This window comes from Pogona vitticeps, chromosome 5, assembly GCF_051106095.1.
Source record: "Pogona vitticeps strain Pit_001003342236 chromosome 5, PviZW2.1, whole genome shotgun sequence".
In the NCBI taxonomy this organism is placed as follows: Eukaryota; Metazoa; Chordata; class Lepidosauria; order Squamata; family Agamidae; genus Pogona; species Pogona vitticeps.
Window position 1 is genome coordinate 96,067,806 of NC_135787.1, and position 27,989 is coordinate 96,095,794.

Here is a 27,989-nt window from a genome sequence, read left to right on the forward strand (position 1 = left end):
TTTTCCTCAGTTTTCCTTCACCACCACCCTTGATTACTTCTGAGTTAATCCCGAATAGGTTTGGGAATGGTATAGTGCATCTACACTGGCATATAGATATGGCATATGGGTTGCTGATGGCATGATTTAGATCAGGGGGGAGGGGGAAGACCTAATCCGCAAGTGTTTCTACTTAGAATGATCTGTCCTTCCCCTTTAAGACCTGCCACGCACTTTTCTGGCCCAGCAGTAGGACATGCATTCTTTTGGGCAGGCTGGTTGTTTAGTCTGTGTAGCTGGGAGATAGCAGCCTCCAACAGCCTCAGCTTCCAACTGCCATTGCAGCTGCAGATTCTGAGGGACAGTGTGAGAGGAAGTGGGTTGAGAATTAGGGAAGGGATTCAGCAGGGTAAAGGGAAAAAAGGAAACAGAACTGAGAGAGGGAGAGAGGAATTATGTTTTTTAAAAAATTCCTTCTGCTCACCCGCAGATGATCAGGGGAAGCGCTTAATTGATAGCTGATAGGACTACAAGAGGTCACTTGCTATTCAGATGGGAAGAGCAGAACAACTGGCACATCACTCCTCCCCCCCCACCCGACCTCAACAGATCCTTTTATAACCCAATCCATCACACACTCAAAACAGTCAGTCTGGACAGGCCCTTAGCAACTCAAGAAAGATATCTAAGAGATGTCCAGTATCATTTGAAAACTGGTAGAGATTCACAAAGAGAAATTTAAAATACAACCAGATTATTGCACGCTCATCATGAAACAAATATAAAGAATTTAGCAGGGCAATATTGGAACAGAATAGACCAGAACAGGGGCTTAATAAAAATTGATGCCAAAAATAGTGGGATGTGTTGGACGCACATCCAAACAATGTTTCAGGCCTCAAACCCAACAAATATTACTGTTTCATTAATCCTTATTGCCCCCAAATCTGCCAGAACAGAATACAGTACAATGGCCCAGCACAGTAACTTCTATCCTAATCTAACAAGCCACTGGAAGTTCAATTCCCCACTTGGAAGGGGCTGGAATTGATCATCCATAGGGTCCTTTCCAGTTCTGCAGTTCAACATTAATTGTTATAAAACATGTGACTAGAGATCGATGTCAACGCCACAAATCATTTGCACAAACAATATTTTGAGCAGAAAACTGATATTGCAAAAAAAAAAAAACAACCCAGAAGGGAGAATTTGGAGTAGAACAGTTCAACCAAACTCACCAGCCCCCCCCCCCCAACTAAATAGAGGGGGCTGATGATATACCAGCCATAAAATGCTCCTCAGAACATTCAAGTTCCTGTCCTGGGCAGAAAATCGTTATTGTAAAAAAATAGTCCAGAACACTGAAACTCCAATGAAAACCTTTTCCCATCAGACTAGAGAGGACAGATGCAACCAGCCTCAGGGACCACATTCCTATAACCAATCCAAGCAGAAAATCAATATGGTACAAAACAGCCTGGAACAGGAACTTCCAAGTAGGACACCATGACAAGATCCACCTGTCTCATCAGACTAGAAGGGACCGATGTATCTTATTACATCACAAAACATCCCCAGGAACCAGATTTCATACTGAAATGTTGTTTGTGCAGATGCTTTGTGGCTTGCTGCAGCCATCTCATCTAATCACATGTATGTTGTGAATTTGTTGGATGCTATCATTCTGGGCCATTCTGTTAGCTTCTGGTGGATTTGGGGGCTATAGAGGGTTAATGAAAAATTAATATTAATTGGTCATGAGGTCTAAAATATTGCTTGGTTGTTTGTTCAATATATCCCACTATTTTTGCATGAATTTTTATTAAGAAGTCTCTGTTTCAGATGATGCCATTCTGTTCCAACTTTAATCTCTCACTATTGCAAATATTTAGAGTTTCTCTCCGCAGTTCTTCACAAATTAAGAACACTAGCATTCTCTTTATTTTTAAATTACGGTTTTGTAGAGAGAAAGCATGGAGTATATGTCAGTTCAAACCTGAAGGCAACAAAATGTTATGAAAATGGGGGACTGGCATGACAACTAAATGTTTCCCAGACATTCTGCATACTCTGTGGAGTCTGTTATAGCATGCTAGAATCATATATGTATGTAAGGAAAGCAAATGAGACTGCAAAGCTTTTGTGCTATTGGTTTTCATTCTTTAATTTTATGCTTGCATTTACAAGTATAGGCCATGAACCAGGTGTTGTTGATTTCCAGGACAGATATATGTAGATCAGCAATAGAAATTTCTTACTAAAGGTAGTTTCTTTTCTCTTCTTAAACAACAGATGCTGCCAGTGAACTATGAACCAGTAACTGAATGAAAGAATGAATCCAGTGTATGCTAATACAGGCATACTTGTCTATGTAAATCACACATGCAGCCTCACAGTTCCAATAACTTTATAAGATAATAGTACAATCGATACTAAAATGTTCTCACACATGTCAGCTTCATCTTGTACAATTCCATGTACACATAACTAGAAGGATGAATCATCTGAAGAGTAAAGTGCTTTTAATAACTGTAATGTCAAATCTTGTAAGAAAACAAAACTGTCCATGCTTTTAGCAAACTCATTTTTAAAACATAGCTTTTGCAACACAGGGATTAGCAAGACTGCATTTTGCACCATGCACAATACTCAGAAACATCAGCATGTATTTCAAATATTGTTGTAGCTGATTTTCAGCCCAATTTTGGATAGTGCAGTGAATCGCAAAGCTTAATTTGTGACTGACAAAAATGGAGAGAAGAAAAAATTGAAGACAAATCTGAAAGCTTTCTGAACAGTGATTCGCCAGTCATGTTCTACTTTTACATGTCTTCCAGCAGGTGAAAGTTTAGACATACAGTTTAAGCATGAAATGGCTTTCAGTTCAAAGACAGGCCATTTGCTGCCAAGACGGCCTTCCAGGATGGTACTAAATTCAATTATGCTTCCTTGCCGCAAGTTCAGCAGTACTTTCTTAAATTCATTGCTTGCTTTCAGCACAATATCTTTGGTCACATCGTCATCTTCTATGGTTTTACTTCCATTCACATTACTGAAAGGCATCCCCACAGTTATTTCAAATTTATAGCGATCAAATCTTTTCATGTGGCACTCATGTTTTGTCAGGTATTTTAGCTGACAGAGTTCCTCCTCAGCAATGGTAACATTTTTTGGGTCACATACTGGATAGGTTTCACCATACAAGCATCTCAGCCAGTCACCAATAAAAATGGGAAGCATGTTTATTGCTGATTCTGCACTATTATCTATGTCAGTTACTCTAACATATTTGAACCTTCCTGTCCATGTCACTCTGTGGCCCTCTAGATGACTACATAGAATCTGGGTGCGTGCCATGTTAGTTGCCCTCCAAGCCCGTGGCCCACACACAAACCCATATTGATTCCATGTCAAGGTGGAGTTGTACACTTTCATTCCTTCTGAGCGGTACACATAAAACCAGCAGAACAATACTATGGCAGTAAGCCATACTAGAATAAGTTTAACAATTGAACTCTTTCTTAGTGATTTCGCAATTTCAACCAGAGAAAATTTAGCTCTTGTCCACCAGTGGAAAAGCAAAGGAACAACACAGAGAACAACAGTTGCAACAATCTTTATAAGCTCTAGTGTTATGAACCATTTTATGAAGTGAATGAGACATACCAGTGCAACACCAACCCCTAGAATAGGAAGCGCAAACAGGAATAAGGAGTAGCCAACTGAGGCACGAATTAGACCTATGCCAGATGATTCTTGTAAAATAACCACTGAGAGTTCACACCACATGAAGCATACTAAATAAGGAATCAGGTACAAGTATGTGCCTTTAAAGTTCTGCATCTGTGCCATTCTAAAGAAAAGATAAAATAAATACATGAACAAAAGGCAAGGAATGCTCACATTCAACACAAAGAGGTGGCCAATGGGGATGCTGTAAAATGTTTTTCCCAATAGCTTCAAGTAACCCAGATTCAGAGGTACAACCTGCAATAAGAAAAGGGAACCTGCAGCAACCTCTGTCATCAATGCCCTTCGTGTGTAGGGTTCAGCACTTGTGCCCAAACTCATGTAACTTGTCACCATGAAGAAAACAGAGATGGTAGCTAGCTCTGAACACGGCACCCATTCCTTGTCTGCTATAGGGAAGGAAAAAATGACAAAGAATACAGAAAGTAAGAAGTAAAGGTATGGCTCTAAATGATTCCAGCCAAAGTTCACTCGTGCTTCCTCAACATCTAGGTTTGGTTCAAAACGGAGCAGCAAGTCAGTCAGGCTACGGAAATTTTCCCAAGCCTTACTATCCTGGAATACTTTGAGAGTGCAAATCACCATGGAAATGAAAGAGAGATAGAAGATAATTAATGGAATAAAAAATGCAAAGAAGTCAATTGTCAAGTTACTGATGATGAAGAAGAATATGAGAGCATTGATGTGATGTGTTGGAATAATAGTGGAAAGCCAATGCATTCCTGCTTTCGATGCGACATCTATCAAGTACTCTTTGATTTCCATAATGGCATGAAGTGGATACTTTATGACCTGGAAAAGAAAAATACCAGTCATTCAACATTTCTGCTGCACCAAACGTCACCATATGCTTCCTACACAGAATGGACAAGCAAATCAGACCTGAGTTCTTATTCCAAAACAGTTTTTGTTTTGCTTCTCTACAATTAACAGGTCAATAATAATGACAAATGAGTTACCTTCTCTTAAGTAGTGTCCATTAGTATTACAGACGGTGTTATCATTCCACGTTATCACTCTTTCTAATAGCAGAGTCAGGTGATTGAGTGCCCATCTCAGAAATGAAAATGAAATAAGGTCACTGGGGAGGGGGAAACTAATTCCCATTATTTAAAATGTTGGTTGTTTACTGTTAGTTTGATTATATACCGTTATGTTTATTGTTTTGAATTCTGTGTGATTGATATTTTTATTACATTTTAATTATTTTGCCTTTTTATTGTATTTTAAATGTTGTAAGCTGCACAGAGACCTTCGGGTGGTGTTGGCAGCATATAAGTTAAATAAATAAATAAATAAATAAATAAATAAATAAATAAATAAATAAATAAATAAATAAATAAATAAATAAATAAATATGTAAACTGCCCAGAGTGGTCTGGTAGCCAGATGAGCAGTATAGAACTCAGATTTGGCCATTTTTAAGTTTGCAGATTTGGACAATATCAAATCTTTATTTCTTCATATTGTGACTCATGTATTAAATAGTAACAGATCTCACCCTTACATACTAGCATAAAGAAGATCTGTTAGTTAGGCAATCTTTAGCCACGAATTCCAATGTCCCCCACTCCTGATATGCCTTCATTACCTCACTGATGCAATCCAATCTGTCAAAAAGCCATAAGGGTGAATAGAGGAGAAAACAGGATTCAGACAGGAATATAGTAACATAGATTTGGGAAGAATCATGAAAGTTCTGAAAGTGTAAGAACAATATTTTGTTCAGGAATAGGGAGGGTGGGTAGAATTTTCACCTGAAGGTGAGGAAGGCAATAAAATGCAACCCTTTTACACAAATGGCTTTATGCCATTCTTGGTTGCAGAGGCTTCCCTTCTAAGAAGGGGATGATATATCACCAGGCTGCATTTAAGAAGTGAAGGCCACATTTGAGCATACATGGCTGCAACCTCTAGTTTTCACCTTGAGTCGGAGTGGAAGCTCCTCTGGACTCTTTCCTGCCAGTTCATCATCTTCTTCATCATCATCCTGCACAAGTAGATTAGGTGGGATGATACCCTTTGCATACTTTTTGGTTATTTCAACAAAATCATCCAGGGCAATATAATTCTTTGCTGAAATACAAAACACATTAACAAAATGTCATGTTAGTCTGGTTCTATGGAGAAAATGGACAAAGTTTATTGAACTGTGAAGTGGAAAGAGAAGCGTATGGTTGGTTGCAGTATCAATTTTTCTGATACGATGGGTAAAATCCTGTTGCATAATTTACAGGTACAATGTAATGTGATGAGATTTTTGACAGAGGGCTCTTTTTGGTAGTCAAATGTCTTTCTTTCATCCAACAGCTTTTTGTGTAATCCCTTTCATTGCATGGGAGGAACTCTTTATCCTCCATGGTAAAATCATGCAGCAGAATCCCACATCTCCCATGGTCTCTGTGTTGCTATTATGTGACCTCAGGTCAGAACCACCTTATAGCAACCCTAACAGGGTTTTCAAGGTAAGTGAGATACTTAAGGAGTGGTTTTACTAGTTTCACTTTCCCAGTGAGTTTCCATGGCTGCCGAGGGGGGAGGGATTGAACTCGGACACAAATTATGCAACAAGATATCAGCTCATAAACACTTGCATCCTGATTGGCTTTTTTAAAAAAATTAAGAACATCATTACTACAAGATAATAGAATCATAGAAATAATGCAGCTGGAAGAGGCTTGTAAGACCATTGAGCCCAATTCCCTGCTCACTGCAGGAATCCAAATCAAACTATATCTGACAGGCAGTTGTCTAACATTCTCTTGAATGCCGCAGTGTTGCAGTGCTCACCACCTCCCAGTGTAATTGGTTCCATTGTTGAACTGCTCTAACAGTTAGGAAGTTTTTCTTAATATTCAACTGAAATCTGACTTCATGGAACTTGAGCCTATCATTACGTGTACAGCACTCTGGGATGATCAAGAACAGATCCTTTGTATGACTACCTTTTAAGTATTTGAAAAGTGATATCTCCCCTCAGTCTTCTTTTCTCAAAGCTAAATATATTGGCTCATATTCAGCTTGTGATCTAACACAATTCCAAGATCCTTCTCACTCATAGTATTACTGAGCCATATATCCCCAATCTTGTGACTGTGGTTCCCCCCTCCCATTGTAGAACTTTGCATTTATCCCTGTTAAATTTAATTCTGTTGTTTTTAGCCTGGTGCTTAAGCCTATATTTTTGAATTTTGTTTCTGTCTTCCAGAGAATTAGCTATTCCACCCAATTCAAATTTGATAAGCATTCCCTGCATCACCTCATCCAAGTCTTTAAAAAAAATGTTGAAGAGCACTAGGCCTAAGACTGAGCCCTCTGGTACACCCCGTTACCTCCTCCCAGTTTCTGAAGGAGTCGTTAATAGGCACTTTCTGAGCACGATTCTATCTAATTGTCTATCCACATGACCCTTATGCTATCCAGCCCACACCTAGTAAGCTTGCTAATCAGAATATCATGGGCCATTTTGTCAAAGGCTTTGCTGAAGTCAAGGTTTGCATTCCTACATTCTACAGCATACCAGAGAGGTTACTCAATCAAAAACTGAGATAAGATTAGTCTGGCAAGATTTTGTTCTTGACAAATCCATATTGGATTCTAGTTATTACTGCATTGTTTTTGAGGTGCTTGAAGAATGACTGCTTTATAGTCTTCTCTAGAACTCGCCCTGGGTTTTAGGTCAAGCTGGCAGGTCTGTAGTTCCCAGGTTCCTCCTTCTGCCTTTCCTGAAAACAGGAACAAGAATAACCCTTCCCCAAACATCTGGCACTTCACCCATCCTCCATGATTTCAAGAAAATGGTAGACAATGGTTCTGAGAGTTCTTTGGCCAGTTCCTTCAGTACTTCTGGATGCAGGTCATCAGGCCCTGGAGATGTGAACTCATTCAGAATAATAAGGCACTCCTTGACTATCTGTCTATCAGTCTCAAGCTGCAATCCTGTCCCCTCCAATTGTACTTCACATTTGCCTGGAGAGTTGTAGAATGTCTTTTGGGAAAAGACTGAGCTAAAGCAAGAACTGAGCACTTCTGCCTTTTCTTTGTTGTCATCATCTTTTCATTCTTATTGATTAGCTGAGCCATTATTCCTTTTCTCTATCTTTTGCTATCCATGTAACTAAAACAATCCACTTGCTACTTGTCTGCACTCTTCTTTTGTGGCCTGGTCTTCCTCCTAGTTCCTATATGTATCTCTTTTTTATCTTCAGGTCCCCTCCAAGATTTTCATGAAGCCACACTGGCCCTTTTTGTTGTTTTCCATGTTTTATTCTTGTTGGAATTCTTTATAGTTGTGCCTTAAGATTTTTTAAAAGAAATTCCGACTCATCTTGAACTCATTTTCTTGTTAGGATTTCCTGCCATGGGACTTTACTTATCATGCTTCTATGTTTACTAAAATTAGCTTTCCTAAACCCCAGCATACACATGTGGCTACACTCTGCTTCTGTTTCCTTTGAAATTAAGACTTTAAGTCTTTAGAAGATGGTCACTTTCCTCCAGAGTTCACCTTATGGCCACTTTGTGCATCAAGTCATGTCTATTGGTTAGAATCAAGTCAAGGATAGCTACTCCTCTAGTTTATTCCTCCACTTTTGTACAAGAAAATGATCAGCCACACATGCCAGGAATTTTTTCAAAGGGCCATATCTAGTAGAATTTGCCTCCCAATAGATATCAGGTTAACTGAAATCTCCCATTACTACTACATTATGTCTCTTTGAAATTCTTGCAATTTGTTTTTCAAAGGTTTTGTCTGGATCTTTTCATTGGCTATCAGTAGTAGACTCCCAAGAACTACATTTTTTTTGTTTTTCACACCAATTATATTAATCCAGATGGTTTCCATGGGACAACCAAGCTCTTCCTCCTGTATTTCTGTGCAGAAATATGCATTTTTATATGCACCGCTGCAACTCCACCTCTCTTTTTGTTCTTTCTTAATATTTTACAGTGGTGCCTCACACAACGAGTGCCTCACACAACGATAAATTCACACAACGATGGCTTTTCCTGAAAAATTTGCCGCCTTACACAACGATGTTTCCTATGGAGAATTTTCACACAACAATGTCCCTTTTCGCTCCTGTAAAAGTGCCTTAAACTGTTTGAAAAGTGTTTTAAATGCTTGCTATCGTTAGCCCACCTCCTGAAACCTATGCAAACTTAATTTGGTGTTGTTCTGAGTCTTCGTTAATTTTTGGTGATTTTTTGTTTTCTCCATTGAAAGCCATTGGACAGACCGTCCAACGGCTTTCAATGGAGAAAACAAAAAATCACCAAAAATTAAGGACGCCTCAGAACAACACCAAATTAAGTTTGCATAGGTTTCAGGAGGTGGGCTATCGATGCCAAGCATTTAAAACAGGTTTCAAACAGTTTAAGGCACTTTTACAGGAGCGAAAAGGGACATCGGAAAGCGCTTCAAAAGCAGGGAAAGGGAGATCAAAGAGCCCTTTCCGATGTCCATTTTCGCTCCTGTAAAAGTGCCTTAAACTGTTTGAAAAGTGTTTTAAATGCTTGCTATCGTTAGCCCACCTCCTGAGACCTATGCAAACTTAATTTGGTGTTGTTCTGAGGCGTCCTTAATTTTTGGTGATTTTTTGTTTTTTCTCTCATTGAACTCTATTGAACTGTCTGTCCAATGCATTTCAATGAGAGAAAAAACAAAAAAATCACCAAAAATTAAGGACGCCTCAGAACAACTCCAAATTAAGTTTGCATAGGTTTCAGGAGGTGGGATAACGATAGCAAGCATTTAAAACACTTTTCAAACAGTTTAAGGCACTTTTACAGGAGCAAAAATGGACTTCGCAAACCCATTCAAATGCACTGAGTCGGCTTCAACGCATTTCAATTGGGGAACCGCGTTTCCCTCAACGATGTTTCCTATGGGGATTTTCGCTTAAGGACAGCAATCCATTCCAATTGGAATGGATTAACTGGTTTTCAATGCATTCCTATGGGAAATGGTGTTTCACAGAACGATATTTCACAGAACGGGTTTTTTTTTTGGAACCAATTAACATTGTTGTGCGAGGCACCACTGTATATCCCTCAATTGCTATAGTACAGTCATGGGAATCATCCCAAGTTTCAGGCATCCCTATCAAGTCATATTTACCCTCCTGAACTAAGATTACCAGTTCTTCCCTCCCCCGCCCCATACCCTTGGCATTCATGTATAGACACCAGAGATTGTCTGCTCTGTGGCCTGATTTCCACTGTACATTTTTATGAAGATTATTACTGTGTCTCATTAGAGCTGCTTGGTCTGTTCCTCTTATTGTACATAAGGCTCCATCTATATTTACCTCTGAGCCGGCATCTCCCTCTCCCTTCCACTTCATTTTAAGGCTCTCCTAATCAAATTATTCATGCTCTGGCCAAACATATTCTTCCTAGTCCTTGTGAGGGGCAGCCCATCATTTGCCAGCAATCCATCTTCTATGAAGCAAAGCCCAAGGTTCCCAAATCCAAATTCTTCACATTAGCATGACCTTCATAAGCAGCTTTCACCTGGAGTATTTCTTTTCTTTCCCTTTCTGTTCTCTTCTGAGTACTGGTAGGATGGACAGGAGGACTATTTGGACCTCAAAAGTACTTGGGTTTCCTTCCCAGAGAGCCAGCATCTTATGTGATTTCTTTATAGTTCCTCTTTGCTGTGGGTGAGAAGGGATAAACCCATATTTGGGTTTTATGAGTGACAGCAATCCTTCTCTCACATCCCTGACTCATCCTCCAAGTACACATCATACCTAGCACATCCATAGATCTTCCCATCATATTTTGATTTCAATCCAATGCAGTAGGGAGTCCCCTACTACAACTACTCTTATCTTCTTTTTGTAGGGTGTGGATTCAGCAAATCTGCTTGGATGAAGTTAAGCTTCTCCCGTGTCCTTCTGCAGGGTTTCCTGTATGTCTTCCTCTGCATGCTGTTTGTCAAACTTCTCTTCAAGAATCTGAAAGTGGCTTTGGAGTTCCACTGGTGAAGAGTGTCTTCTTCTTTTGCTCTTAACTGTGACTCTTTTCCCTAGCAATGAACTAAGCCATCTTACAAATATTTTTGTAAGTTTGTTATCACCAAAACTCTTGGAAACTGTAACAACCAGAAGCACATTGATTTACATAGACATTATTGATTGTCCAACATAAATATCTGGTTGGTCATATCTTGAGATCAATTCCTCTAAAGCAGCAATTAGGCCCACTAAATCTAATTATTTGATTGTAGACATTTGATGGACTCTTCCACTAAGCATGCCATAAAGGTTGCAACTGTACGTTTCTTTCTCTCTATCATGTTCAGGTGTTGCCCACCAGGAGTCAGTCAATTTTCTTTCTTTCTTTAAACACACAAAATATACTCTAATCAATATTTTTATAAACTGGCTTGAGTGAAAGTTGAAAGAGTTTAAAAAAACACATCCTTCAACCTGAAAAAAGTTAGGATAGAGGAAGAAGACAGATGAAGCACTAGGGTGGGGTCTGGGGAACCAATGGGTTTCTACTAGGGCACATGCCCATATATAAATCAATTGGCCTCACTCACTCTCTGATTGATAAGTGGAACCATTCATGGCTCCACACTCCAGATTTCAGAACCAAGTGGAATAGTTCCTTGTGCTAGTCCTAACAGCAGCTTACAGTCTACAATTTAAGGAAATATTCTAGTCAATACATCCCCGAACAGACAAACAATGAAAGTTCATCCCCAAATCATAATACAAATACCAAAGATGAACATGATAAATGCTTCCTTACATTCACTGCTCACCAGGCGTTCCAATATTCTTCTCTGTTTTTGTACAGACTTTGGAAGTGGTCCAGGTGGCTTCTCAGCACCTGTTCTCAGAAAGACAAGTTTCTTAGTATCAGTAGGAAAATTCATGGAGATGAATCTGCCACTGTGCTCCAATAATCAGTGTACTGGATACCTTTTTACAGGAGCATGCAACTAATTTTTTTTTTTTGGTGCCATTGTCATGATCAGTTCTATAGACAATCTGTGCTGTCATACTGAACTGCACAGAGCAACACCTGGAAACCTCTAGAGCAGGGCTCTCCAAACTTTTGAGGGCCACAACAGATATTTTCAACATCTTTGAGGACTGAAGGAACAGGAACGCATGCACACGTAGATGTATGCATGCACACACCCATCTGCCCACCCACATGATCCCCTGCCCACTCCTTGCACGCATGCACACACCCCGTCCATATCGCCACCCGCCCGTATGCCTGCACACATGCATGCTCCCCACCTGCCCCTGTATGCACACACCCAGCCCACACCACTGCCTGCCCACATGGACACACACACACACAGCCACACACACACACACACCGCATGCATGCATGGATGCCTGCTCACCTGCACACACACATGTACCCCCCATGTGCATGCGTGGGCTGAAGGGAACGAGCTGGATAAAATGGCAAGGAGGGCCGGATGTGGCCCGCAGGCCATAGTTTGGAGACCACTGCTCTGGAGTTAGATTTTAGTTATTACAAAAACATGGAAGGCCCATGGCACATATCCCAAGGACAGAACCTTTTTTTTTCTTCCTCATTTCCAGTGTACTGCTACCACAACCTAGCAGAAATCTGACCAGTGAAATACAGTACTCCAAAAAGAAAAGGCAGATGAGATGTGCAACTGCACAGAGGACCACTCAAGGTACTACAGCTACAATGAACTTGCTCTTTATACAACCTCACATATAGGAAAAAGCAAGTTAGCTAACCTGGATATGGGTAGAATGATGCTCAGGTAGTGTTCAGTAATGGCATAAGTAAAAAGAACTTCTAACAGATAAGCAGGTGACCCCTTTTGGATCAAGAACGGTATTGGTGGCTGCAGAACCCTTTGAGGGGCTGCACAGGTGAACAGGACAGATGATGAACAGGTCAGGGCATCCAGACAGCTCCAGAAAAGAGACACAGCTAAGGCTTTCTCATTCCAGTGATCCTGAGCTACCTTTTTGTTTCACCACTGCTGACCATAACAGTCCCCCAGAAGAGAGAAAACATGCTCTGTTCCCTTGACTTTTTTGGTCATGCAGCAGGACTGCAATTTTTTTAAGTGGGCTAGTGTAACAGGGACCAGACAGAAGAGTCATTTTGAAAGGTCCCTTTTAAGACTGCATTCTGGAAGCAATCCTTTCCAGCATGATCTTTCTATTCTCATCTTATTGCACCAATAGATAGGGCAGCCAGCTAAATTCAGACAGAAGTTTTGAACAATCCCAATAGATAACAGGCTTATTGAGAAAGCAGCAATGGAAGAGAAAAGATGAAAACATTTCGCCATAGCAGATGTACAGATATGCACCCATGTCTGAGCAGAAGGTCCTTTCTGAAGGTTTACAACCCACTGAAATGTTCTCTGTTTCAAGTGGGAGATCCCCAACTAATAGATTTTTCAAGCTTTTAACCTTAGCACTTAAATGTCCAGATAGAAGAATAAAGCCACAATCACTGAGCTATCCAGCAGTTTTCTATGGTGGAGATCTTTGGCCTCTCGGAGGCAGAGGAACTTCTGATTGATATAGACCAAGAAGATATGTGAATTAAAACTGGTGGAGGTGCAAAGGGCAACAGGAATATTGTCCGTACCAACCCAACCACACTAGCAATAACATCAATTTTTTTAAAAAAAAGAATGAGTGGAAACAGATATGGGAGCCCCTGAGACAAGCATATAACACTGTTTTTGCAATCAAAGGATGCATATTGAATACAGATTCTTTCATTTCTGCATGTTAATGAAATAATGGATGTCACTATGATGTCAATTGAGCAAGTTACGAACAATCACAGTAGGACCATGATATCTGTGGGGGATCGGTTCTAAGTGTCTCCTTGTGGATGCTAGAAAGCACAAATACAGAAACCCTATATATAGTGTGGTCTCTGGGTCCTTTTAGTGGCCAGTTCTGGAAATATATCCTTGAAACACATATGAAACTGTGGGTATTAATCCTGCAGATATGGTGGTTCTACTGTTTTGTTTTATTTTTCTCATTTTATGGCATTCCACTCATAATTTTTCAAAGGCTTTTATGCTTAGTACATCTTTTAATCTTTAGAGAATACAAACCTTCACTGTCAACTTGGCCAACATTTTCTAATAGTTCTGAGACCGCCAACTGTTTCTCCTTCTTTGGGTTTAATTTCCAATACATGACTAAGGCTGCCTTTCTCACAGCCCTTTCCAAATCAGTCTCTGATGATAATTGCTTGACTTCTTGTTCATTCTCTGAAGTGATGCCTCAAGGGAAAAGAAAAGTGTTAGCTATTATTATCCCCCCTTTCCGATGAAAACTGTTCACAATTTGTTACAGGAAGATTTGTAAAGTACTTATAAAACATTTTAAAAGTTAGGTTTGTCTTTCTATTGCCTTAACATATTAAGGTTTTAAAACAGGTGTAGGAAGTCCAAGCCCCAGGGCCAAATTTGATCCCTATCTGGCCCTATAGGATGGCCATGCCCACTTCCCCATAATACCATAATTTGCTGGCTTCCCAGCTTTTATACAGTGGTTCTTATACATTGTAAAATGTTACCTCCTAAGAATTGATTACTCACCATAAAGGTTTTAAGCTAATACATGTAGGCACCTGGGTGTGTGTGTGTGTGGTTCAAACTCTGACTGTGGGATGCCCTCCCTTGGGAAGTTCACCAAGCATCAAATCAGCTATAAAGTGGACATCAGATGAACAAAAAAAAAAAAAAAAAAAAAAAACAATATTAAATATTTTTAATTAATTTAAGTTACTGTGAGGTTTTAAGTAACTTTAATTTTTTATCTCGTGGTGCTGCTTTATTGGCTTATAATGTTTGTTATCTCTCTGATAAGCTGTTCTGGATATGCTAACTGGTTAAGGAAGAATTGCATGATGTACAATTTAAAGGTAAATAAATGTAACATTAAATATTGGGCTTTTCTAAGATGCTTTTCTTTCAAGAGGCAGTTTGTTTTAAGTCCTTCAAAATTTACAGCATGGACAGAAATGGTGAAAGAAGGAAGGAAGGAAGGAATACCTTTTCTTTCTGCTAAGCATCTCCGCAGCAGTTTCACGGCTTCTTTCCGTCCCTGCTTGGCAGCAAGGATCAACCACTCCACAGCACTGCAACTGTTCAGTTCCTCATCTTGGCCTTCTGCTAGCTTCAAGTAATGTTTCCCCACCTACAGAGATATGAAAACAAGCTTCTGCTTCATTAGATTGCTTTTAACATCATTCCTGTAGTTTTCAGAGCCATCTTAGTCTGTTTCCGCCTGTAAATCAAGAAAAGGGGGATGGGCAGCTGTAAGATTTTGGGTTGGTTCTGTGTTTGTTTTTGGGTCATGCAACTTCATTCCAGTGTACTAAAAGGTACAATTTACAAAGAAGGTTCCAAAAATCCAAGCTAGCCATACTCCACACCATGCTGTATCTCTAAGGGAACCTATCAATGCAACAAAGGTCTTTTTCTTTTAATCAACAAAAGCAAAGCAAACAGAATCACACATGCTTCATAAATTCAGTATAATACAGCTGGGCAGAAATTAGTAAACATTCCTCTCTATGCAGATATGTTGCTCTTAGTGGAAGATTGTGATTTCACATATGGATTGATTAGCATATCTACATTAAGATGTTCTTGGCATCTTCCAAAGACTATTTCTTAAATTACTCCCATTCAGATAATTATTCATGTTTTTACCTTCTGCATTTCTACTCCCCCACATCACTCTCCATGTTAGCTTGTGAATGCAGCCAACAAAGTAGACAACAATCCATGAAATGTGTATGCCAAATAAAATCTGTTAGATTTTCAGCTACCACTAAACAAGAGTAGGCAAAGTTCAGCCTATAAACTGTTGCTGGTGGTCCCAATCCTGGTGGCAGTGATCCAGTGTCAATGTTTTACTATTAAAGTCTCCCCCACTCACTCACCCCAAGACTCCTAAAGGCTTTCTCATGGCAAGACTCAGAACCTGAAAAGGGTGTGTTGGGGAGAGAAGAATATAAGAATAGTCTCCATATTCCATGAGATACTGGTCCTCCTGTATTCAGCACTGGTGAGCCCCCATCTAGAGTACTATGTCTAATTCTGGACAGCACACTTCAAGAAGGATGCCAACAAACTGGAGCAAGTTCAGAGGAGGGCAACAAGAAAGATCAGGGGAGTGAAAACCAAGCCCTATGAGGAGAGACTGAAAGAACTGAGCATATTTAGCCTTAAGAAAAGAAGACTGAGGGGCGATCTAATAGCACTTTTCAAATACTTGAAAGGTAGTTATAAAGAGGAGGGGCCGATCTTGATCATCACAGAGTGCAGGACAAGTAATAATAAGGTCAAGTTATAGGAAGCCAGATCTAGGCTGAATATCAGGAAAAAGTTCTTAACAATTAGAGCAGTACAACAATGGAACCAATTTCCTAGGGTGATGGTGAAGAGAAAATTGGACAACCATCTATCAGATTTGCTTTGACTTGGATTCATAAACTGAGCAGGGGGTTCGACCTGATGGCCTTATAGGCCCCTTCCAACTCAATTATTCTGTGATTGTAATAATCTTTTAATATGTTAAAATGAATTGTTTCCAGTGCCCAATCTAGGTTGTGCTGGTGCAAATCTAGGCAACAGGATTTTGCTCAGTGTTTATAATCTTTTGAAGTAACACCTACAGCATACAATGTATACTATAATTAGGGAGAATCACCAAAACAAGTTATGCAAAAAAATAGGGAAGGAAAAAGATTACCTCTGTCTGTGATTTAGGGTCCCCAGCTTTTGCTCTTTCTAGCAGTTCTTTAAAGACAATGTCTGGTTCTTCCACCATGGCCTCTACAAAAATCAACAAGAGAAAAAAAAGACTTGACTTTTTTACTAAGAAGGAGTCTCAATAAACGAATACTTTCAGGAACAAAAATCAAGGCTGCAACAATAATGAATGTTTACAAAGGCCATCTTTTAAATCTGTAATAAAAAGTTAACGGTACCTTGATATATTATGGCGATAATATTAGCTCTATTGTTTTTGTGCAGAGTCAGGTAACTGTTACTTACTGTGGCACCCCCCCATGTCACTTATGCCACTAATATTCATGAACTAATTTGCATTAACCTATTAGAGGGTTGGAGAGGTGGAGTCAGCAGCTACATGAGGCTTGGTGGTAGGAGGAGGTTGGGAGATATACATAGAGAGAGGGAGGGCTGGTTAGTCAGAGAGAGAGAGAACAGATACTGAGATAGATAGGGTTAATCAGAAAGATAGAGATGATTAGGAAAATAGGTAGAGAAGGTGGTAATGATATTCCAAGAGAAAAGAAAGATGTACTGAGAGAACTGTTGATGAATTGCTTATATATAATGTGTATCTGAGAAAAGTCTGTTATTATTCAATCTGCTTCACTTCAATAAATAAGTTCTGTTTCTGTCCACAAGACAAGTGTTCTGGCATATGTCATTTAAATTGTGGACTGAAGTAATCCACTGGTGGCAGTGAGCAGAAAATGCGACGTGAGCCTTTGTGAGGGAAAAACAAGCAGGGGCCACGAGGGTAAACACCACACTTATAATGACCCTAAGACAGTTTTTGATACATTCAAGGAGTGGTTTACCATTGCCACTCCCTAGTCAGTTTCCATGGCTAAGCAGGCATTTGAATGCAGGTCTCTTGAATCTTAGTAAGACACGTTTACCACACCAAATCAGCCCTCACACTATTAGCTATCCTGCACTGGAACTGCAGTGAGTGAGTCACAGGCACTCTGAAGATTAAAAAGGGATTTTGTTTCTGTTGAGGGGTCTGTGTGTGTGTGTGTGTGTGTGTGCATGCGTGCATGTCCGTGTGAGTGTGTGTGCGTATGTTTGCATGCAATGATACTAACATACTGTTTGTTTACTGCTTTCTTTTCTCATTTCCTCCAGAAATCAATTAATTCTCATTCAGAAGACATTTATTTTCAGCACGAAACTGCTCCTTTTAAAGCATTCTGACTCATCCAAATGAATAGACAATTTTCAAAACAAATGCATACTTTAAAAGGTTGCCTCCTTAGTTCTTGGAAGGAAACTAACATCAGTTATCTCTTCATAACAATTTGAAAGCTGTACATTTTCCTGCACTTTCATGGAGGGTTTAAGACACTAAATCTTGCTCCATGACAATCCATACTGCTAACAATTTAGTTTTTTTGGAGTACTTCATGATAAACAATGCTGATTCCAGAGGTTTTTTTGGCATAATTTAAATACCTACACCAGACTTAGGTTCTTTATTATAATTCACAGTCTGCTTTTGCAGAAAAGAGAGTTAGAAAGGAGAATACGTTAGAAAGAAGCATTTCATAAGCCTCCACTAGCGGCAGCTGACATGGCACCACAGAACATGAGAAGTTGTATTTCAATAGGCATTTTAAAAGGGGAGCAAGAAGGTAAGTACATAACTTTTTTTTAAATTTTCTTTGAAGGCCATATATTATTCAATATACTTTGTAGGGCTGTGATCATTACATGATCACTTAAACAGAATTACTGTATCTGCTTTTGTAGTAGCTTACAAGAGGATACATATTATCACTTAAGAAAAATAGAATACGTACTAGCTACTCCAGAATCTATTCTGAAACTTCAGATGGATACAATGACCATAAAAGTTTATTCTCTAAGAAAACATCAATACCTACCTTCTGCATGGAAGGGAAGTACTAAAATACCATAATGAAGAGAAAATGCCCAATCGTACAACTACCCATTTATCATAATGTAATGTAGGATTATGAATGTATTCTCGAAGGCTTTCATGGCTGGGATCCGATGGTTGTTGTAGGTTTTTCAGGCTCTTTGGCCATGTTCTGGAGGTTTTTCTTCCTAACATTTTGTCAGTCTCAGTGGCCAGCATCTTCAGAGGATAGTAGTTCAGACACAGAGACTGGTGGTATATGATATACTGATGGTATAGGAAGGAAAACCTCCAGAACACAGCCAAACAGCCTGAAAAACCTACAACACCCACAGGAATATAAACATTGAATACATTTTCTGAGTAATAGGTCCCTTATCTTGGTGGACATATGAATAAACCCACAGCCCACTCTTTCCATTGACATAGCCTGCTATACCTGAACAGACTGTATTTTGGAAGCTAAGTACTCATTTTAGTACTTGCATGGGAGACTACTAAGGAATATTGGTAGTATAAATAATATATGTGCAAGTGGTATGGATGGATGGATGGATGGATGGATGGATGGATGGATGGATGGATGGATGGATGGATGGATGGATGGATGGATGGATGGATGGATGGATGGATGGATGGATGGATGGATGGATGGATGGATGGATGGATGGATGATACATATGTATATAAGAATGTAGCATTTGCACTCCTGCATCTAAAACAGATTCAGCTCACACTGAGATAAATCTATTAGACTTTAAAGTGCCACAATATTTTGCCTTTTTTTTCTCCCCTATTTTTCCCTTCCTACTTCGGCCAACAGATTGAGGAGAGACTGTCACACAGTGGTACAGCATTTAGCATCTTCAAGTAAGAATGGGAAAGAATCACGCATCAAACCTTGAGAGCCACTGACATTCAAGAGTTGACAATCCTGTGGTAGACTGACCAGTTATCTAACACAGTACGAAGCCGATTCCTGTATTGTTATACTCACCCAAAAACATGTTCTGTTGCAGAAATGACCTTTTATTATCATAGAAATTGCTGCTGATACATCCTTCAAATATATGGCGAGATATTGGGTCACATTTTGGATGGAAACTACAAGATAATTCTACTCCATTTCAGCAATCATTTTCAAATTACTCCAATAGTTTTGAACACTTATGATCAGAATCATTTTTATTTGATTTTGTTACTCATAACTTCATGAATATCACTATCAAGATCAAGGAGGAGTACAGTTGGGTGCCTGGCATGGTATACAAAGGAGATGCTAATCTGAGAGGCTGGACCAGTTAACCCATTTTGGTAGAGCAAATGTCTGGCAGCAAGAAAAGAGGAAGACCAAGTATGAAATGCCTTGCCTCCATAAAGGAACCCACAACCTTGAGTCTACAAGAGCTGTGCAGGGCTATTAATTAAAGGATATTTTGGAAGTTATTCATAGAGTCACCATAAGTCAGAGGTGGCTTGACAGCACATAATAACAGTAAAATAGTGCAAGAGAATAACCTCCTGCTTTTGCTCCTCTAGTCACTGACCTCTCTACCAAGAAATAGTGTATTTGCCCAAAAGTTACTGTGTGGTTGGTCATTTGCTAGAAAGAACAGATTCTGGCCATCCATTTCCAGTTGGCCTTTTAATGCCTAAAGCAGGCCTGGGGGCAAAATTACATTGAAATGACATATTGCATCTCACAGACCCCTCAGGGTTTAATCTGCAATGTTGTAGTAATCTTTCAGGGGACAAGGAGCTGAAAGATGTAGCCTCCAAGGTGCATTTTGCTCAATTGTGAAACTGACTTCTTCACACTATTTTTAGCAATGGTTTACAGTATTCCTCAACCTCATTCGATTGCTGGTGCCAAACTTTCCCACTAAACAATGGGATGTTGCTTCTAAGGCCATTTTTCATTTTGAGAAATGCCTGGAAAGAGCAGCAACCTTTTCTCATTCCAAGAATCCAAAAAAAAGTAATTGCTGCACTTCATCAATTTCTTCCCCATATGGACTAAACCACAAAACACAGGATTCTCCTCAGTGAAAATGTTATTTTTTAAAAACAACACTTAACAGAATACAGTCACAAACAATGCACCCATTAGCTATCAGCACTAAGGGAAGTGGGAAGAAAACCTACATGGTGTTAACACCTTACGTGCATAGGGATCGTTTTATACACTGTAATTATAACTGTCTCATGTTTCTTCTCTAAATTGATCCAGCAACTGATCTAGCTTAACTTTTTGTGATCAAGTTTTGATTGGTTATGGTTCTTGCTTGATTTTTTGCAGTCATCCTGACTGCAGTCTGTAGGTCTTGGTCTTCCCATTTCCTTTTGACCTCCTGTTTCCATATCTCAGTTTAGTTTCAACTTTCTACTTTTTTTTCTGTTGAGCACTGGCCTCCTTTTTTTCAGTTGCTGTCTACATTTTTCGACAGCACTGAAGATTTTATTTCCTTCAGAGGGCAGAGGGATGTGAGTTAACTGTTTGACTAAACAAATAGCCTTAAGAGGGTTAGGCCACAACAATGATGGCGACACATGCACACCAATCTGCTGTAGCAACAAGGATTTAGTTCTGTTTCTATCAAAAGAAAAAAAAATTGTAGGTGTTCTGGCATTCCTCAATCCAGTCTTTAACATGTTGCATGGAAGTGCCATTAAAAGCAACACAATTTATTGCAACAAAAAGCTTCTATGATCTCTGGAGAATAAGTTACATCTCAATTGCAAGATATCAAGTGTATTGAAGCATCCAAGGGGATGACATTTCTACTCCCACATGTGACAGGAAAGAAAGTACATTGAAGATGTGTAGGAGAGAAACGAAATGTTCAAATTACTGAGACTTTACAAGTTTTTTTTAAGTACATTGTGTTGGAAGGATAATTTGGTTTCCTTTCTATGTGATTTAAATTATTCAGAGAACAATGACAGTCATTTACATAAAATATTTTAAGCATGAAGGCAGCTATGCAACCCTAATCAAAGCTGTGTGCCAGTTGAAACCCCACACACAGCCTGGTCTGTGAGTGCTAGAGGTTGAGTAAGTTAGACTACAAATTAGACTACAAAGGCAAGTTCTGAAACAAGGATGGAAGATCCCCATTGAAATCAATCATGATAATCAGTTTTCTTCAGGAAAACCTGCAGCTGGGCAGTCAGTTTACAAGTTTTAAAACTGACAACTCAACATTTAATGTTGTATATGAAGGGCCACTGTCATCCATAGTTTGTGACATTTCATCATGGATCTGCTTTGCACCTTTCCCTTGGAGAAACAGGAACTTGATTATGGTCCTATGCTATTCCACACTGAACATTTCTGGAGGTGCTGCCATGTTCACTTTGGACTTGAACATGAAAGATAAAGTTAAAATCATAGGTAGTTGATTTTTGGCCAATACACCCTGCAATATATAGCTTCTTAGCTCGTTTTTTTTCTGGGAAAGGCTCAAAACTTATCAGCACCCGCTTGTACATGTCAGTTGGCCCTCAAAGAGGATCTGGCCCATCTCCCACTAGAGAGTTCCTAAGCCTTCCTCCACCATTTCTGTGGAGATGATTTCATTGCCCTCAACATTTCAGAAAACCAACACAACAACTAGGAAAGGCCACCTGATTAGATAATACCTGCCACCTAAGTTGTCTCCCAGTACCAGAGGGCAACTGGGGAACTGACACAATCATTGGCGACAGTGGCAGGAATCCCTCTCAAAGTCATGAGAAAACTATTTAGATCTCTCAGCTTCTGTGGCTTGACAATCCTAATGGAGTCCTTAACCCTACAGATTACTGAAACCATAAATATAAGTCTCTACACAATTTAAGAGTAGGAAAAACCACTGGGCCACTCAGGTATAATCTAAACCAAATCCCTTATGAATACACAGTGGAACTAAAGAACAGATTTAAGGAACTCGATTTGGTGGACAGAGTGCCTGAAGAACTTTGGACAGAGGCTCGTAACATTGTACAGGAGGCAGCAACAAAAACCATCCCAAAGAAAAGGAAAGGCAAGAAAGCAAAGTGGCTGTCCAATGAGGCCTTAGAAATAGCAGAGAAGAGAAGGGAAACAAAATGCAAGGGAGATAGGGAAAGTTACAGAAAATTGAATGCAGACTTCCAAAGAATACCAAGGAGAGACAAGAGGGCCTTCTCAAATGAACAATGCAAAAAAATAGAGGAAAATAACAGAAAATTAAAAACCAGAGATCTGTTCAGGAAAATTGGAGATATTAGAGGAACATTTTGTGCAAAGATGGACATGATAAAGGACAAAAATGGGAGGGACCTAACAGAAGCAGAAGACGCCAAGAAGAGGTGGCAAGAATACACAGAGGAATTATATCAGAAAGATTTGGATATCCCGGACAACCCAGACAATGTAGTTGCTAACCCTGAGCCAGACATCCTGGAGAGTGAAGTCAAGTGGGCCTTAGAAAGCCTGGCTAACAACAAGGCCAGTGGAGGTGATGGCATTCCAGTTGAACTATTTAAAATCTTGAAAGATGATGGTGTTAAGGTGCTACATTCAATATGCCAGCAAGTTTGAAAAACCCAACAGTGGCCAGAGGATTGGAAAAGATCAGTCTACATCCCAATCCCAAAGAAAGGCAGTGCCAAAGAATGCTCCAACTACCGTACAATTGCACTCATTTCACACGCTAGCAAGGTTATGCTCAAAATCCTCCAAGGTAGGCTTCAGCAGTATGTGGACCGAGAACTCCCAGAAGTACAAGCTGGATTCCGAAGAGGCAGAGGCACTCGAGACCAAATTGCTAACTTGCACTGGATTATGGAGAAAGCCAGAGAGTTCCAGAAAAATATCTACTTCTGCTTCATTGACTATGCAAAAGCCTTTGAATGTGTGGACCACAGCAAACTATGGCAAGTTCTTAAAGAAATGGGAGTGCCTGACCACTTTATCTATCTCCTGAGAAACCTATATGTGAGACAGGAAGCAACAGTTAGAACTGGCTATGGAAGAACTGATTGGTTCAAAATTGGGAAAGGAGTACGACAAGGCTGTATATTGTCCCCCAGCTTATTTAACCTATATGCAGAATACATCATGCGGAAGGCTGGACTGGAGGAATCCCAAACCGGAATTAAGATTGCCAGAAGAAATATCAACAACCTCCGATATGCAGATGATACCACTCTGATGGCAGAAAGTGAGGAGGAATTAAAGAACCTTGTAATGAGGGTGAAAGAGGGGAGTGCAAAAAATGGTCTGAAACTCGACATCAAAAAAACTAAAATCATGGCCACTGGTCCCATCACGTCCTGGGAAATAGAAGGGGAAGACATGGAGGCAGTGACAGATTTTATTTTCCTGGGCTCCATGATCACTGCAGATGGAGACAGTGGCCACGAAATTAAAAGACGCCTGCTTCTTGGGAGGAAAGCGATGACAAATCTTGACAACATCTTAAAAAGTAGAGACATCACCTTGCCAACAAAAGTCAGAATAGTCAAAGCTATGGTTTTTCCTGTTGTGATGTATGGAAGTGAGAGCTGGACCATAAAGAAAGCAGACCGCCGAAGAATGGATGCCTTTGAATTGTGGTGCTGGAGGAGGCTCTTGAGAATCCCCTGGACTGCAAGGAGAAGAAACCTATCAATTCTAAAGGAAATCAACCCTGAGTCCTCACTGGAAGGACAGATCCTGAAGCTGAGGCTCCAGTACTTTGGCCATCTCATGAGAAGAAAAGACTCCTTGGAAAAAACCTTGATGTTAGGAAAGTGTGAAGGCAAGAGGAGAAGGGGACGACAGAGGATGAGATGGCTGGACAGTGTCTGCGAAGCTACCAACATGAATTTGACACAACTCCGGGAGGCAGTGGAAGATAGGAGGGCCTGGCGTGCTCTGGTCCATGGGGTCACGAAGAGTCGGACATGACTGAATGACTAAACGAAACGAACACAGTTTAACAGACACATTTATGTTGACAAAGTCCTTATATCAAGTATACATTTATAATTACTGTTCTTCCTGGGTCTCTCTAACAAAAAAGAAAAAGTGGAGAAGCCAACGGAAACGTCTGAGGTGGATAGAGGCTTCTGTTTCCCTCACCTGGGCTTTCTACATCAGCTGCTGCATTTAGCTGGGACCGTCCAAGTTGACTGTGAGAGGAGACTGAAGCAGGGTCTTGTTTTGAGTCCATTTCTCCTGCAGATTAGAAAGGATATAACAGACAGGTTGGAGTAACTGTGTAGCCACAGGATACAGTGGATATTACTGTGCTATGCAACCCGTAAAGGGAATGGCAATATATATGTGGAATTGCAATAGAATTGTCATCGCCCAACATAAACCACAACTGCAAAAAACATTGATTTCCTTCAATAAAAATGATAGATTTTTCCAGAAAATTATTGAATTTCATTGAAGACTTGTTTGTTTACTACACAAAAAAACTCTCCATCATTTATATGACCTTAACTGTTTGTCCTATCAAGAAGTGGAATAAGGTTAAGCTTACATGTTACACCTAGCACATGGGGAGTCATCCACATCAATTACTACATGCATGCAACGAGATGAACCCAATAGCCTTTCTCCCTTGTTGTAAGCAGGATAAGAATGTAAATCAATTGATTGGTCAAACATGCCAGTTGGCTACCTGCTCTCAAACATACCATGATGTCATGATTCTGATGCTGTTGGAACATCTAGCCTGTTGCCTGCTTAGCGCAACTGAATTTTAAAAATTGCTCCACTTTTGTTGTTATTTTTTATTTTGGAGGAAACTGCAGACTGAACCTGGTATTTCAGGATAATAGCCCAGGAGAAGAAGTCCTCCAATCAATTATTAGTTGTTTATAGAAACCGAAGTTAACATTGTAGAAAAACACAACATTTGATTGGAACTACACAAAAGTTACTTTGTTTAATAATAGACAATCTCCAGCAGTTAAAGAGAATTATCAAATCAGTTGATTAAAATGTTTCAATTTCCAATTCCTGACCAATATGTGATCAAGGTTTTTTTTATTGGTCAAATGCCTCGCCCTTGTTATGAGGATGAACAAGAAAAACAAGTGGGGCATAGAAAATAATGTTACATTTTAACTTCACAAGACTGCCTGCCAGCCAGCCATGCCCTTCCTTTGAAATACTACATGACACAAACTGCTTAAGGAGACCAATTTGCTGAATATTTTGTGGGTCCTGAAAGCATAACATTCTCAGCCTACATTTGGATGTTGAAAGGGATGAATGCCAGCATTCTGATGCAACTCTCCTGCCAGTGCTCGGTCAATCCTCTGTACAAGAGAGTGACTCTCAAAGGTAAAGACTGCATAACATGTCATTACCCCCACCCTTTTTTTAACAGCATAAACTTGTACAAGCTTTGAAATATGAACAGAATCCCTGGCTGCGGGCACTCCAACCCACTGAGTTAAACCAGTTCTAAGGTGGCCCATACAGCTATCCAATTCAGCTCCTGGATTTCGTAGGGCTTGTGTACGCAGAAAGCCCTGCATACTCCTTTTTGACTCCTGCTTCCAGGGCAAGCACAGCTGCTGTAATAGTATCCAGAACGAAAAACAAAACAAAAGGTCAGCACAAGGGGACACTAGAAAGACAAGAATGAAGCGTGCAAAGATTTGATAACCGCAAATCTTAAAAAAAAAGAATATCCTCAACATGTATGAGGGCAGACTTTAACACAAAAATATTAGTGGGGGGCAGTGGGACGGAAAAAAAACAGCAGCCACTTGAATTGCCCTTCGCTGAAGAGCGCCGACCCAACCCATCTCAGCCTCCAAGAGGAGCGGTATTTAATTTAAGTTGCAGTTCTTCGCAGGCGTCCTTGTAAAGTGGACCCAGTAACCCGACGGAAGCTTAGAAGCGGCACTGACAATCTCTGCGCGCCTTCTAGGGAATCCTTGCGCCCAGGGATGGGCGCGCCCGGGCGAGGAGGAGGCCAGCGGGCAGTCCGCTGTTTTCACGCCGCTCCCAGCTATGGGGGACGAGGGGCGCGGGGGCCGAGACTCGGACCCTGGAGGGGAGCCCGCGCCCTCCCTCCCTTCCTTCCTCCTTCCCGGCCGCCGGAAGGGACCTCACCTGACTCATCCGCCTTCGGCAGCAAGGACGCGCCCGGCCGCTCGAGGGGCCTCCCGAGAAAGCCTGACAAAGTTTCGCCCGGGCTCCACTTTTCGCTCCCTCTTGACGCGTGAAGCAGAGGAACAGCCTCTCCCGGGGCGGAGCTCGCCCGACCAGCTGCTTCCTGCCGGGCCCGCCTTCTGCTGCTGCTGCTGCTGCGGTCAGGCGCAGCCCCCTTTCCCGCCCGCCGGACCCCATCCGGAGGAAGGATTGTTTCCGCGGCGAATTCCACTGCGGACACTGGTTCGTGCTCCTTTCTTGGGCAGGACGCCCAGGGAAGAGCCGTCCTGGGGCGGGGGCGGCGGTGGGGAGAGTGGGCGGGTGCCCAGTCCGGGCGGGAGCCTAGAGGACACCAGATGCCCGTAGACACACCTCCGAGGGGGCAGCCCGGAGGAAAGGCCTAAGGAGGCCCTCGGTGCGTGAAAAGAGATGCCCAGCGTTCCACCTCCACCGCGTGTCATTTGAATATAAATCTCGAGTATGCCCTGTGTGTTGTAATGAACACATACCTTGTGTGTTGTCTGGGTCTTCCCCGCCTTTCCCAGGAAAACATACTTGGCAACAGCGGCGGGTCAAGGAGCAAATTTATATTTCTATCTCCCTCTCCTGACAGACTCTTTTTGAGATCCCACCGGCACCCTCTTCATTCACGTCACCTAAGGAGGAGGGGGGGACACCACCACCCCCACCCCGATTATGAAGCTTCTTTCTACCTGGTGTTGTTTCTCTCTGTGACCCCTTCCCAAGCTGGGCAGATGATTTATTCACTCAGCTTCATTCTCGTATCTTCTTTCTCTGTCTCGACCCTTCCCTTCCCCCAAAGTGGGAGTTAAGCCAGAGGGAAACGGAAGAAGGGCCCTGACCAGCCAACGTCTGATTAGAAGAAGAAGCCCGAGAATCCCTGACTTGTTTTCTTTTAAACAGTTTGGAATCTTGTCCTTTGTTTATCACACTAAAGGACTTAAACTGAAATCTTGCTCCACTACTGCTGACTTCAGATGTGAGTCATGCTTTCCAGAATATTAACGTTCGAAAGGCATCTGGACCAGATGGAATCACGGGACGAGTCGTTAGGGGCTGCGCTGCAGAATTAGCTGGAGTTTTCACGGATACAGTATTTTCAATCTATCCTTGTCGCAGTGTTCTGTCCCCACTTGCCTGAAGACATCTATTGTAGTGCCAGTCCCCAAGCAGTCAGCTGTGGTATCTCTCAATGATTATAGACCAGTAGCTTTAACATCTGTTATCATGAAGTGTTTTGAGAGATTGGTGCTGGATTACATTAAGGCTAGTCTTCCACCTTCTTTGGCCCCATGGCAATTTGCATACAGGAGAAATAGATGATGCTGTGTCCATTGTACTCCATACTGTATTGAGCCACTTAGAACAACAGGGAACTTATGTGAGGCTGTTGTTTGTGGATTATAGCTCTGCTTTTAATACCATTCTAAATAGGT

General features: G+C 40.9%; 1 protein-coding gene across 4 annotated transcripts; it reads right to left on the reverse strand.

Annotated features, from left to right (window-relative positions):
* Window positions 1–2,117: 2,117 nt before the first annotated feature.
* WFS1 (wolframin ER transmembrane glycoprotein) lies at window positions 2,118–27,666 on the reverse strand. 4 transcript variants are annotated; one of them, XM_073000973.2, is made up of 8 exons: window positions 27,246–27,666; window positions 24,496–24,591; window positions 16,485–16,567; window positions 14,777–14,921; window positions 13,832–14,002; window positions 11,494–11,574; window positions 5,654–5,805; window positions 2,118–4,521 (listed from the first exon to the last, which is right to left on the reverse strand). In XM_073000973.2, the coding sequence occupies exons 2-8, from the start codon at window positions 24,584–24,586 to the stop codon at window positions 2,710–2,712; spliced, it is 2,535 nt and encodes an 844-aa protein (XP_072857074.2). In that variant the 5' UTR covers window positions 24,587–24,591; window positions 27,246–27,666; the 3' UTR covers window positions 2,118–2,709. The 4 variants fall into 4 exon arrangements, with proteins under 4 accessions (XP_072857074.2, XP_072857075.2, XP_072857073.2 ...); XM_073000974.2 differs by lacking the exon at window positions 27,246–27,666 and adding an exon at window positions 27,042–27,181; XM_073000972.2 differs by lacking the exon at window positions 27,246–27,666 and adding an exon at window positions 26,494–26,919.
* Window positions 27,667–27,989: the final 323 nt, after the last annotated feature.